At 37.7% G+C, this 12,500-nt stretch overlaps 1 protein-coding gene across 5 annotated transcripts in view; it reads right to left on the bottom strand.

Annotated features, from left to right (window-relative positions):
* adka (adenosine kinase a) overlaps nt 1-12,500 on the bottom strand; it is a 172,450-nt gene that overhangs the window by 34,837 nt on the left and 125,113 nt on the right. For all 5 annotated transcript variants that reach the window (XM_079843425.1, XM_079843423.1, XM_079843427.1 and 2 more), the window contains one exon: nt 3,388-3,558. In XM_079843425.1, coding sequence (XP_079699551.1) covers nt 3,388-3,558 — 171 coding nt within the window. The remainder of the gene's footprint in view (nt 1-3,387; nt 3,559-12,500) is intronic.

Below are 12,500 nucleotides of genomic sequence, written 5' to 3'. Positions count from 1 at the left end.
AGATGGGGGGGTCCAATGTCAGGCATATCCCTCATTGCCTCAGGCTTCCTGCATGAACTGTCCGTCACCTACACGCAATCAGCGGGGGAGGACACACACTCGAGCACAAGAAAATATCACTGTAGTTATGCAAACACTCACGTATCCTTCCACGAAGCAAGCACAGTGGTTACTGTCAACGGATAAGTCTAGATGTTGAGCGCTAGACAGAGTCATAATTAGGCCCAGACAGAATATGGATGTTATCTGCACTTTCTGCCCTAGTTATGGCAGAGGATCTGTGAAATGGATTTACTTTTCTTTAATATGGTAAAATGAGTTAGTTGCTGCAGTTTTATTTTTAGGATCACAATAGCCAAATGATTTAATCAAAAATATCTGCTGATCTAATTAATACAACAGTCCAATAAAAAAAAAAAGTTGATATTGAGTAACTTGCATTTTAGATGCAATGTTGGCAGTTTGTTTTTGCAGCCAATGGAAATTAGGGATGCACCGATATTAAAAATCTGCCTGGTAACCAATAAAATGGCAGATATTCAAATTCTATAGTTGTTTTGTAAAAAAAAAAAAAAAAAGCATGGCAATAAAAATTAAACACTAATCATGATAATCAATAAAATAAAAAATTAAATAAAAATACTAACAACTAAAATCAAATATGTGTAGAGTGTGAAAAATGTATATTTTGAGGCTAAAGATTACATTTAAACACAGTGTTATTAATTAATTATTAGTGTTAATTTTAAGTAAGCATGATGACTGCAAAAGTAAAAGAAATGTAAAAATGGTAGAAATATCAATCAAATATCCAATATTGTTTGATCCTGTTAATAAAAATTAAAAAACATCTTATATTATCCAATATCTGATATGGTACCGCTATACCCCAATTGAAAATAATTCCAAATGAAGCCAAAAACAACATGCAAACAATGACATAGGAAATGATGCAAACAGAAAAACATCCCAGTGCGGTTCGCCGAACATCAGTTCTCTTGGAACGCCGCTCAGCCAATCAAATTGGAGGACCAATTTGTCTAACCATTTAAAAAAAATCATTAACACGCCACACACAGGCAAACAAGAAGGCTTCTGATGCAAAGTCCAAAATCATTTATTCTGGGGCAAGTCAAAAGCCTCCAATTTCCTTGTGTGTCCTTTGAGACATGGATAACATTATTCAAAAGACGGCGCTAGGCAGAAGGCCTTTGGGTAGATCTTCACAATAAGTCAACTCCTCCAAGTTCTTGTCTTCCTCCTTTCTTGATTCTCTTTCTCTCTCTCTCTCCCATAGGCAGCAGTGGAGCGATTTCAATCATTTCGTAACCTCCCAGCAATCATGGCTTTAACTCCCCTGTTATTTAAAACAATCTGAGCTCTGAGCGCGAGTTAATCACTGCTTATACAACATCAGTCAGGGTTATTCATTCTGTTCCAATTAATCATGCCATTTATCTACATTGTCTGAGCCTTCTGCTCAACAAATTCATCTGTAATGACACAGACAATTCACATTGTTGAATTTTATCATGTATGTGGCAAATGGAGGGCAAATTGTTCGAGATTACGCATGTGTTTGTGTACGCGCCGCTGTGTGCATCGATTTCGGCGAGCATAAATTCAGCGCCATCTGGTTTTGGCTCTTACTGCACGGCTCTCTCACTTAATTAACTGGAGGCCATTACATTTCCTGAAATGTTTCACTTTCTCTGGTTCATGTCATGCAAGCAGGCAGGAGGGGAGCAGGGAAGGACTCAATTAGACCAACGCCGTTCCCTGGATATTACACACTTGGTGTGTGCCAGTTAAGGGGGCGTGAGGCTGGTGCAGGGCCTGGACGTCTCTCGCTGCGCCTACCCTGTCAGCACAGATAAAGGCCTGCCTGTCTGCGTTAGATCCCGCCCACACACACGCATTCAGACAAGCTCCAGCTGCCAAAACACTTCATACCAACCAACAGAGAGCTAGGCATACATAAAGACTAACACGCATTAATACAGACCAACAAAGACTGCAGCTACTCACCGCATATACACTATTTAATTAGCCTGAGATAAAGCTAAACTGTGGCTGTCAGTTTAAGAGGACCTACAGCAGCTCTATTAATAGTTTGGGTAAAGAGAATCTGAATCTGACCAGCATTAGTTTGAGAAGTGTTGAGGATATATAACATGCAACACTAGAAATTGGTCAAGATTTTTTTATATCGCGGTAGACGTATTTATGCTGCTATCACTGGGCAGGGCTGCTTATGTAATTTAAACATTAAACAACAAAGAAACGTGAAAATACAATGTTAAACATGCCTAAAAATGAGAAACGTAAGTGTAATGTTACAACTTCCCACGTTAATATATTCAGCTGGTGTGTGAACAGTGTATTGGCTATTTTAGAACAGTTTTGAACGTGATTCATCCAATTGGAATACAGAGAGTTGCCACATTAATTAATTTTGTGCATTTTAATTGTGTGCAGAGTTTCTTTTGGTGTCATTAGTTTTAGCTACATAACATGAAGCTGTATTGATATTATTATTTGTGTGTGTGTGTGTGTGTGTGGGGGGGGTCAATCAATTAAGAAAGTAACTTATGTACACTACCACTCAAAACTGTGGTCCAGTCAGATTTGCATTTGTATTATTTAAAAAAATCTCTAATTTATTGTAAAAAATAATTTTGTGATCAAGGTCCCAGCCACACTTCCACCTAATCAACTAGCTTTATAGCTTTTCCAAAATTGCCTACCCTAGCTTTAATGGGTTCTTGCTAAATAAATATATTAGTTTCTTACAAACAAAAAAAACATCTATGTGAAAAAACAACTATATCAAGTTAAATACACCAATACAATTATCGTGAAATAAAATTATTCACACCAGTTTTTGGTCATACCACCCACCCAGGTCTTGACAGGTCTGACTCTCAGCACAAATCAAACACAAAAAAACCTACACTGCCAGTCTGTAACACGTCCCAACCTCACATATAGAACAGAGCGTGAACCTGAGACCACGATGACTCAGAACATTAGTCTCAAACGCGGGGGTAAGAGGCTGTTTATGGCCCAGTCTGCAGGCTGTCTGAGTGGTGTTACTCTCACAATGAGTACAGTCAGTGCTGGATGACAATGCATTTGAGGTGAGACTATTCTACGTATATTCTCTATGTATAATCTCCCCCAAAAATAAAATAAATAAATAATAAAATAAATAAATGCATGTCTATCCATATGTGCAATCTCTTCTCATTTGACCTGTCTCAGGGAACTGACCACATCAAGTACACAGCAAAAACTGAGTGTTATATGATGACATGGGCTGATAAGGGGAACTACATTCTTTCATAAATACTTCCATGCCATGTGAGTCCACATACAAATACTCACCGTCTCGTTGCCAAAAAGGATGTCCACATAGGGCATAACCTTCAGCAGGGCATCCTTGAAGAACTCACAGATAAACGGAGCAGACAAATTCAAGCAGAAGATCTTGTTGTTTTCAGAAGCGTGTTTGGCTACCTTCAGGATCGACTCCAAGGAAACAGTCAGGAAGAACCCCTTCAGAATAAGACAAAAATGATAGTTAAAACCTGTGCAGTTTTTGAGACTAGGGCATCTCAGATGGTTTATCACAGAGTTTCGTTTCATTACTAGGAATGTGCAACAAAAAAATCATTAAACACATATGATAGTGGGCTTTTTTGAGCTTCTGCATAAGCAAATATCAGCATTACAACACAACATAAAGAAAAATACATGATCCTGAAGTGGAGTAAACAAGGCTAAGCTTAATATAATGGAGAGTATGATGAGGCACAAATAGGATTAAGGTTTTAGGAGATGAGAATGAATGATGACAAATGGAGTCCATAATTGTGCTGGAGTTTCCATCAGAGTGCAAGTAGAGTTCAAAGAGACAATCCAATACAACAAAGGGCACCTTGGCCCACCACCTCACACAGGAACAACGGCAAGGTCACACGGCTCTCTGAGGAGCACTTATACATCTCATTTATGCTTATGCTGAGGGCTCTCTCTGAGCAAACATAACAAATATGCATACAACACTTTTTGTGAACTTTGTTTTAAACAAACTATAGTAATTATGTTATAAAGACATTAAAAGGTCTTTTATTTATATTTTACAAATAAAATAAAAGGTACCGCAGCTGTACCCATGTGTAGAGATAGTATCAGATAAGACTAAGATACTTTGAGATGCATACCATAGCAAAATTAAAAGTCTGAGTACTGTGGCAGTACCTTGGCATAATGATAGTGTCAGATTGTAATACATTGATACTTCAAGATATATATTATTAATATATATAATAAGTAACAACAACAACAAGAGAAGCCAAAAACAAACTGTCGAAGTCCTATATTTATAAAAGAAAAGAAAAAATACACACAAAATAAAACAAATAATACTATTAATAATAATAAATAAAAAAAATATAAACTTAAAATGAATACTGTGGCATAGGACCAGATGGGAATATCATGAGGCTACTGGATATAGGCTACTATAGTCCAAAAAAATGACCAGCACCAAAACATAATAGTGATAAAAACCCATGTGGTATTAACATGGTACCATGTCCAAAAAAACATGATCACACCACATTTGAAATATAAAAATTATGTATAAATTTGATGTGTATAATGTTCCCAGAGAAGCAATGTGAAAACATGGTGTGATTTTCCCTTTGCTTGCATAGGATGGTCTAAGAGAGCCATTTGAGCCCAATGTTATGGCTGCTCTCCAGCTTTTGTTCCAGGAGGACAGGAGTAAAAAAAAAAAAAAAACATGCTTGCATCTGATGAAGTGGAAAACAAAGGTCTTGTCTGGACTCTTCTTACCGAGAAACAAGAGAGGCTCCTCAGTTCATTGTGTGAATGAATACAGAGCTGGTAAGGCAACACCTTCACGTTTAAACCTGAAACCCTACACTGGGCCTGTTCCTTCGATTTAGTTCTTCTTGCACAGAGAGAATAATTCAGAGATACAGTCCAGGTGAGATTAAGGAGGATAGGAGGACAAGGAGAGGGAGAAAATAGAAAATAGAGAGAGAAACACAATAGAGAGAGTGTGTGAACGAGAGAGGGTGCACTGCTAGGGGAGCGCTGGCTCTTACTAACGCTCAGAGCACTGCATTAAAACAGATGAGGCTTTTGTAGCTGAGAGTGGAGAGAAGTGACCTTCATGTGTTCAGTGTGACTGTGTCAGCTATTACACCATTCACACAGGGAATCTGAGAGGCTTGTTCTGTCATCAGACACATGTGGGCATATTGTGCATTACAAAACATCCATCCGCTATCATCAATGATTACAGATGTCATCATTTAAAATACAGCATGTAGATAAAAGTGTGTGTGTATATATATATATATATATATATATATATATATATATATATATATATATATATATATATATATATATATATATATATATATATATATATATATATATATATATATATATATATATATATATATATATATATATATATATCAAGATAACTACTTTTTGTTTCGCGATATATCGTACCAGAAATAGTTGCGATGAACAATATTATTGTCATTTTAACACTATTTTATGCCACTGAATATATAATCCTAATATAACAGCATAATCATGCAAGTAGACCTACACACTTTCAAATGACAACCTTTAGATCATGGAAATTAAGGGTAAAAAATATTATCCTAAATAAAAAAATTGAATAAATAGTAAATAAACATTTTCCCTTGTGAAACGGCCTTAACACTCATCATTGCTGCTTTGAAATCGAGTCCAGTTGGGCTTATTCTTCCAAACTGTCAGTAGTTGTCAGGAAAACACTATAACGCCTCAAATGGCGCCTTTTTTTACACCTGTCGATAACCGCTCTGTGTATGAAGGAACTGCCCGAGAACCACGGAAAACATACATGATAGCACAGTCGAGTAAAATGTTGGTGACATTCATTATCATGTAAACATAATGGCCGATATATTGGATCACAAAAAATTATTGAGGTCATGGACATATATTGTGCGATATATCGATATGTTGATTATTGCAACAGGTGTGTGTATATATATAATATTATATATATATATATATATATATATATATATATATATATATATATATATATATATATATATATATATATATATATATATATATATACACACACACATACATACACAATTAAAAATAATACAACTAATATTAAGTTATATTAAATATATAATATATCTAATTTAATATTATAACAAAATATGATATTAAATTAAAGAGGGTATATTTAAATACAAAAAATATAAAATATAATACATACAAAGTATAAAAATGTATATTTAAATATGGTTTTATATATTTATATTTTATATAATTAATATACAATTATCATGTAATATTATGTAATTATAATGTAACCAATAAAATAGGATCTTGAATAAAATGACTGCCACAGTATTGTGATGGTGAATAAACACTCAACTGATCAACCAAATTGACAACAAAAATCCAAATTAACCAACACACTCTGCTGATGGCTTATATATAGCTGTAAACATAGCTTGACTTAGTAAGAAATAAAATGACTTTGAAAACAAACATTATGGTGGTTATACTGGCTCAAGCCCAACAGCATCCTGGGTAGCTTTAGCTGCTGTCTGTGCAGAGGTAATGGACCATCCGTGTGTACGTCTCTCAGCATTACCCCCGTCATTAGCACACCTCCGCTATGATGTGCGAGCATCGTTTGGGAGAATCAGCCCACTGCATTATTGGAACTTTAATGTTGGTGTGTTTGAAGTTGGAGAGATGGCCAGAGGGAAGCTGCTTTAATGGATGTGCCGCTCTCTTTCCTCCCTGAACCCGACTCCATCGGCACTACCACTTCACAGATTTCTGAGGAGGAACTTTTTTGAGAGTGCCAGAGCCTGCCGCACTGTCCTCCCCCTTTCAAAAGTTTCGCAATTCTCTAGATATCCTTCTAAATAAAAAGCACAATCTCAACATGAAAGGTCACTTGTCACTCAAAGAGGCCTTAATGCCCAATGTATCATTTATGAATTACTGCTGTCCGTCACATGGAAATGCATGTATCCAGACGAGTCCATTCGGCGGCAGCAGACACGGCCCTAGTGCTCACAAGACATCTGGTCCAGTTTATTAAAGCCCTTCAAAGGGCCGTGTTTAGCATTCTCTATTAAATCTGCATGCTAAACAGCCCTCTCAAGCCCATGTGCTCAGAGAAAGGGAAGCCTGCTGCTGCTGGCTCGGTGCAGGCCAGCTTGAACTTCCCCGTACTAGAGCGAGCCCTTGAGATGAGAATCTTCCCCCTTTCACATGTCATACGCAGGATTTATCTCTGTAAGAGTCTCGCGTGAGGGATCAATACATGGCCTGCTCGGAGCAGATTGCACTGACCTGACACCTGGCTATCACAGCAGCCATCTTAAACGAGTAATACACTGCTGCCTCACTTCCCTGGTGGAGTGTCTGATTGTCATCCACCAAAAGAAACATAGTGGAGTCTGGTTGGTGACCAGCTGATTTAAATCAACCAATTGAATCTAGTAACAAATATTTGTCCCAGTAAAAGTGTTTATTATCATTAAAGGGATAGTTCAACCAAAAATAAAAAAAATTGTCTTCATTTACTCTCCCATATGTCATTCCAAACCTGTTTGACTGACTTTTGGAAAACACAAAGGAAGACACTTTGAGGAATGTTTTTTTTTCCCTCTCCATACAAATGAAGTCAATGGTCAATAAAATATTTGGTTACCAAAACCAATTCTTTATTATTCTTATGTCTTGCGCAGAAGACAGACATTTATACAAATTCTTTATTTTTGAGTGAATCCAGTGTCCAAGATAAAGAAAAATAAGTTTTTTATTATTAATTCATAAATATTCATATTTTATTGAGATTATACCACATTGTTCAACTTTAACAAATCTTGTCTTGCATAAGAGATATATATATATATTTGTTTATTAGAGACTTATTGATCTTCTTGACAGTCATTAGGGTATGCAGGGTTCATCACTATAATTTCCTGCTGTGTTATTTTTCTGCATGTTGGTTGCGCCTCATGATTTTGATTTGGCAGATCAAATAATAGTAACAGTATTTTAACAAAAGGAAATTAGATAAAACAATTAAAAAAAGTATGACAAGAATAAAAATATTTATTTTATTGAGAAAAATATTCTTCATGATGATACAGTATATCTGACTGTCAATTTTTACTTTATTCCACCCACTTATTAGACTGGGTAAACCCAGCCTGATCTGCCGGCGACTTGATTTCGCCCTGCAACTCAGTCTGGAAACCTGTGCATTCATTTCTACTGCTTCTGTTACACTTTTGCGGGAACCAATCACAGACTGGCTTATCCACCTGGCTCGCTATTGGAGGGTTTAACATGATGGCGGATTGAGAAGCGATGGGTCGTTGCCCGTTGATCACGCCTCTTGTGGTTGAATTGCGTACAGAGTCATTTAATTTATGCTCGTTTATGCAGTAGAAAATACATAGCAGACTCCCCAGACCTATGTTCAATCTTAAATTGAGCTTGGTCTGGTGATAGCCTGACAACCCAAATATAACAATAATAAACATTGCAAATAATTGTGTCTGATCCGTCTCAGGCTCTACATCACAATTGAATGAATTGCATTTTTAATGTTTATTTTAATGATATAACATTGTTATATCAAGATATTGTGATCTAAAAACGATATGTATTGTTGATGTAAACGGTATAATTCACGATGTAGTTAGTTTTATCCAAGACTCAGCTTACTGTATTTATAAAGTATAATTCACCCAAGAATTTAAATTCTGTCATCGTGTACTCACCCTCATGTCATTTCAAACCTATAAGATTTTCATTTAACTTCCAAACACAAATGAAGATATTTTTATGAAACCTAAGAGATTTCTGTCCCTCCATTTAAAGTCCATTCCTCTAAAACTTAAAGGGTAACTAAACCCCTGCTCAGAGCTTAACTCCACCCACTGGCAATTTTCAAAAAATGCTGGAAAAGTGTGCAGAGCCCGGCGGACACAGAGGGGATGAACCGAGGGCGGGGCTGAGCGGAGGGTGTGCACCTGAGACCCGCAGTGACGGATTGACTGACAGCTGTCAGACTCGCGAGTTGCAAAGATGGAGAATGACTGGAGTGACGCCAGCTTTGCAACAGAGCGGTCATTTCTCCTACCTTCACCTGAAGTGGAGGAGGGTGGATTGTCTGTAACAGACACAAACCCGGAGCCTCATCAATGCGAGCCGCTGCTCAAACTGCGTTAACTCCCGATGCCGACGATGCTAGTGAAGCAGCCGCGCAAGAGAACTGACCTAATCTATCTGCGTCCGCGGCAAACACTTGCGTGTCAGGGTTTGAAAGCGCGTCTCATGTATGAAAATTATCTGTACACATGACGGGCGGCAATAATATCGCAAGAAAAGCCTGACGTGTACTGACAACTGCATTATTTAACCGTATTTTCTTCAATACAATGTTAAAGCAAGTGTCAAGTGAGTTTCATTCATAATGTTTACTTCATGTAATATGACAGTTCATACTGGAGTGAAGCCGTTCTCATCGTGTGATTGGGGGAAACATTTCTGAGGGCGTGGTGAGCTCATGCTAGGGGCGCGGATAGAGAGCCGTTGGAGGTACCATCCTACGTCACGATGTACCACAACGTCCAATAGGAAAATTCAACTGCAGTAGCCACCGTTCAACCTTAAGAGGGCAGCACTTTGGCGGTTTTACACCATATTTTATAGAATTAAAACACTTTATACTCAAATGTCAAAACATTTACTCGAATCAATGAACAGCATTAATAAAGCCCCATTATTACAGATCATTAACTAAAAAAAGTTGGTTTAGGGTTTAGTTACCCTTTAAAAGAATCCACAAAGTGTCATAAAGGCATCGCAATTGAGTGGTCCAATCCAAATCCAAGCCTTCTGAAGAGACACGCTTTGTATGATGAACAGATTTACATCGATACGCATATACTGTAGTTTATGTGTGAAAACAACATGACAGTGAGTAAATGCAGAATTTTTGGATGAACTAACCATTTACAGTTTGGGAATAGTCATTTTGATACGCTGGAACGGCACTCCTCAAATGTATAATAATGCAATATATTTGTGGGATTATTAGTGGGTCCTGATAATAATAAAATATTATTTTAATAACAAAAGGAAACTTTATTTTTCTCTCTTTATTTTTGAGTTTAGTAAAAAATGAGTGGCATGTTATTGAACCAAAAACTAGAAGGGGTTTTCTCAGTGCAAGATGTTTTATTTAGAGTGTCTCAATTACACCAATTCAACATTAGATAAATCTATTTTAATATGAAGACACTGCAGGATTGAGCATACCAAAGGGATTGGGAAGATGTTTGATGTTTTCTGCTCATCTTACTACACTGTAGTCCTCACAGTCCACATCACATCTGGTTTCTTTTTGCCTGTCTTAAGAAACATGTTCTACAGGGCCTTATCTAATATTGCTGCTCAGTCTAATGGCAGGCAGCCTGTGACATGAAAGCTCAACAGCTGCCAGCTCTTTTCAAATGCGGTATTCTTTTTCGATTTCTTCCTGGGCCCCATCAAACGTGTCTTTATTCGACTGCGACGCAAAAAGGAAAAGCCTGTGCTTGATTAAAGAATCATTTTTTTTATAATGAACACAGAGACAACCATAAACATCCAGAGACCATCAGCGCAAGTGGGCCAGAGTATCACGTCGTGATGGACTTAATCGGAGCGTTTATTTCATGTTAAGAGTCATGTTTTAAATAAACACAGCAGATGGTATTGATTTTTTAAAAATCTCATTGCGGAATCGCATGTTAGGAAAGGATGATGTTTATTAATGTGATAAATTGAATCACAAGCTAAACAATGGATTCTCGGTGGACAGGTACAGGTGAATACAAGTCAAGACACATTTAAAAAACCAGACGATTTAACTACGGTCCTCTAGGGAGAGCAAGGTTATGTTTATCTACAATAGCTGTGGGAGGGAAAGGGGAGGTCCGTTTTCTGGCGGGCCGACGCAGACTTCAACTATAAAAATGACTATGTAAAGAAATTAGACACTAGAAAAATATGTAATCAGCAATTTAGCAATAATGCCCATAAATAAATAATCAGCACCTCCATTAGCCTGACATGTATCCGAGACACAGTGCGTGATGCGACTACTGGATTGTCGGCGCACTCGCAGGCGGCCGGTCCATTAAAAAGGGCCATCCGTCCTGGTGCACTTCCCAACGCCACTTCAGGTGGAGTGTGTTATTCTGTGAGCCAAGAGGCGGCAGGCCCAGAGCGCTCATTTGTAGCACCATAAGACAGGTCGTAATTACACTCACCCAGCACGAAGGGAATAGGAAGAGAGCCCCGAACCTGACACATTAACCCTATGAGGAGGTTAACAGTGATGGACATCAGAGAGCTAAAGAGAACTGCTGGGTTTTACATAATTAGAGTCGCAGGATCCCTCAGAAGCCCCAGAGATCAAAACTTTAAGCTGTCGAGTTCACACAACGTGCTGAGTACTTAGTGTTCAGAGAGCGAATTTATCTGGGATTTAGCACGGACAAAGAAAAAAACAAAAAGGAAGGAAAGTTTGAGAGTCCAAAGCCTTGAGTTGCCAGAGTAATAATTCATCACCTCGCTCCAATAACAAAACATCTACCGTAGTGAGAGAGAAGAGTCTCCAGATAAGGTGTTATATGTGCACCGGCGTGTTTTTGTTTGTTTTGCCTTATTGTTAAAATGTCATTTTGACAGACGTCAAGATGGGGAGAGCAACGTGCTAGTGCTAAGAAAGCTTATGAGGGAAAACAAAGTAAACATCTTTCCGTGACTTTTTCAGACACACAGATATTTTTCATGGTGCGACTCCACATGGGAGTGAGTGCATGAGGCAGATTATTTAGCACACAATTAAGAGCTGCTAAAATATGGCAACAGCTCGCCTCCTCTCGCTATCCTGGTATAATTAGATTTTCACCTGCTGTTGAGATACCGAAAAAAAAATGCTTGAATCGTTGGACAAGACAAAGAGGCACCTGACGTGCCAGCTCCGGATCCATCTCACTCCTCAGCATGCTGGGAGTTTGTGAGGTAAATTGAAAATGCTGTTGAAAGCTCGCCTGGATGAGTTGCACAGTCTGCTTAACACATTGGTATAGGGACAGATGCTACTTTGGAACAATATTGCCATCAACATATTTTTGTTAAAAAAAAAAAAACAAGCAGATGAATGTAAACAGCTAATATGCAACCGATGTGATTTTGACGTCTTTGCACTGTTAAAGAAAGAGTTCACCCAGAAATTAAAATTGTCATCCACTCACCTTAATCACCTTAATTAATTCTAGGCCATAAGGCGATACGTCGTCGAAACACAAATTAAGATATTTTAAATATAGCCATTGAAAGTCCAAGTAAATAAA

The sequence above is a fragment of the Gobio gobio genome (assembly GCF_949357685.1).
Source record: "Gobio gobio genome assembly, chromosome: 18".
In the NCBI taxonomy this organism is placed as follows: Eukaryota; Metazoa; Chordata; class Actinopteri; order Cypriniformes; family Gobionidae; genus Gobio; species Gobio gobio.
The sequence above is the reverse complement of the archived record's forward strand: the minus strand, read 5'-3'. Positions and strand labels throughout refer to the sequence as shown.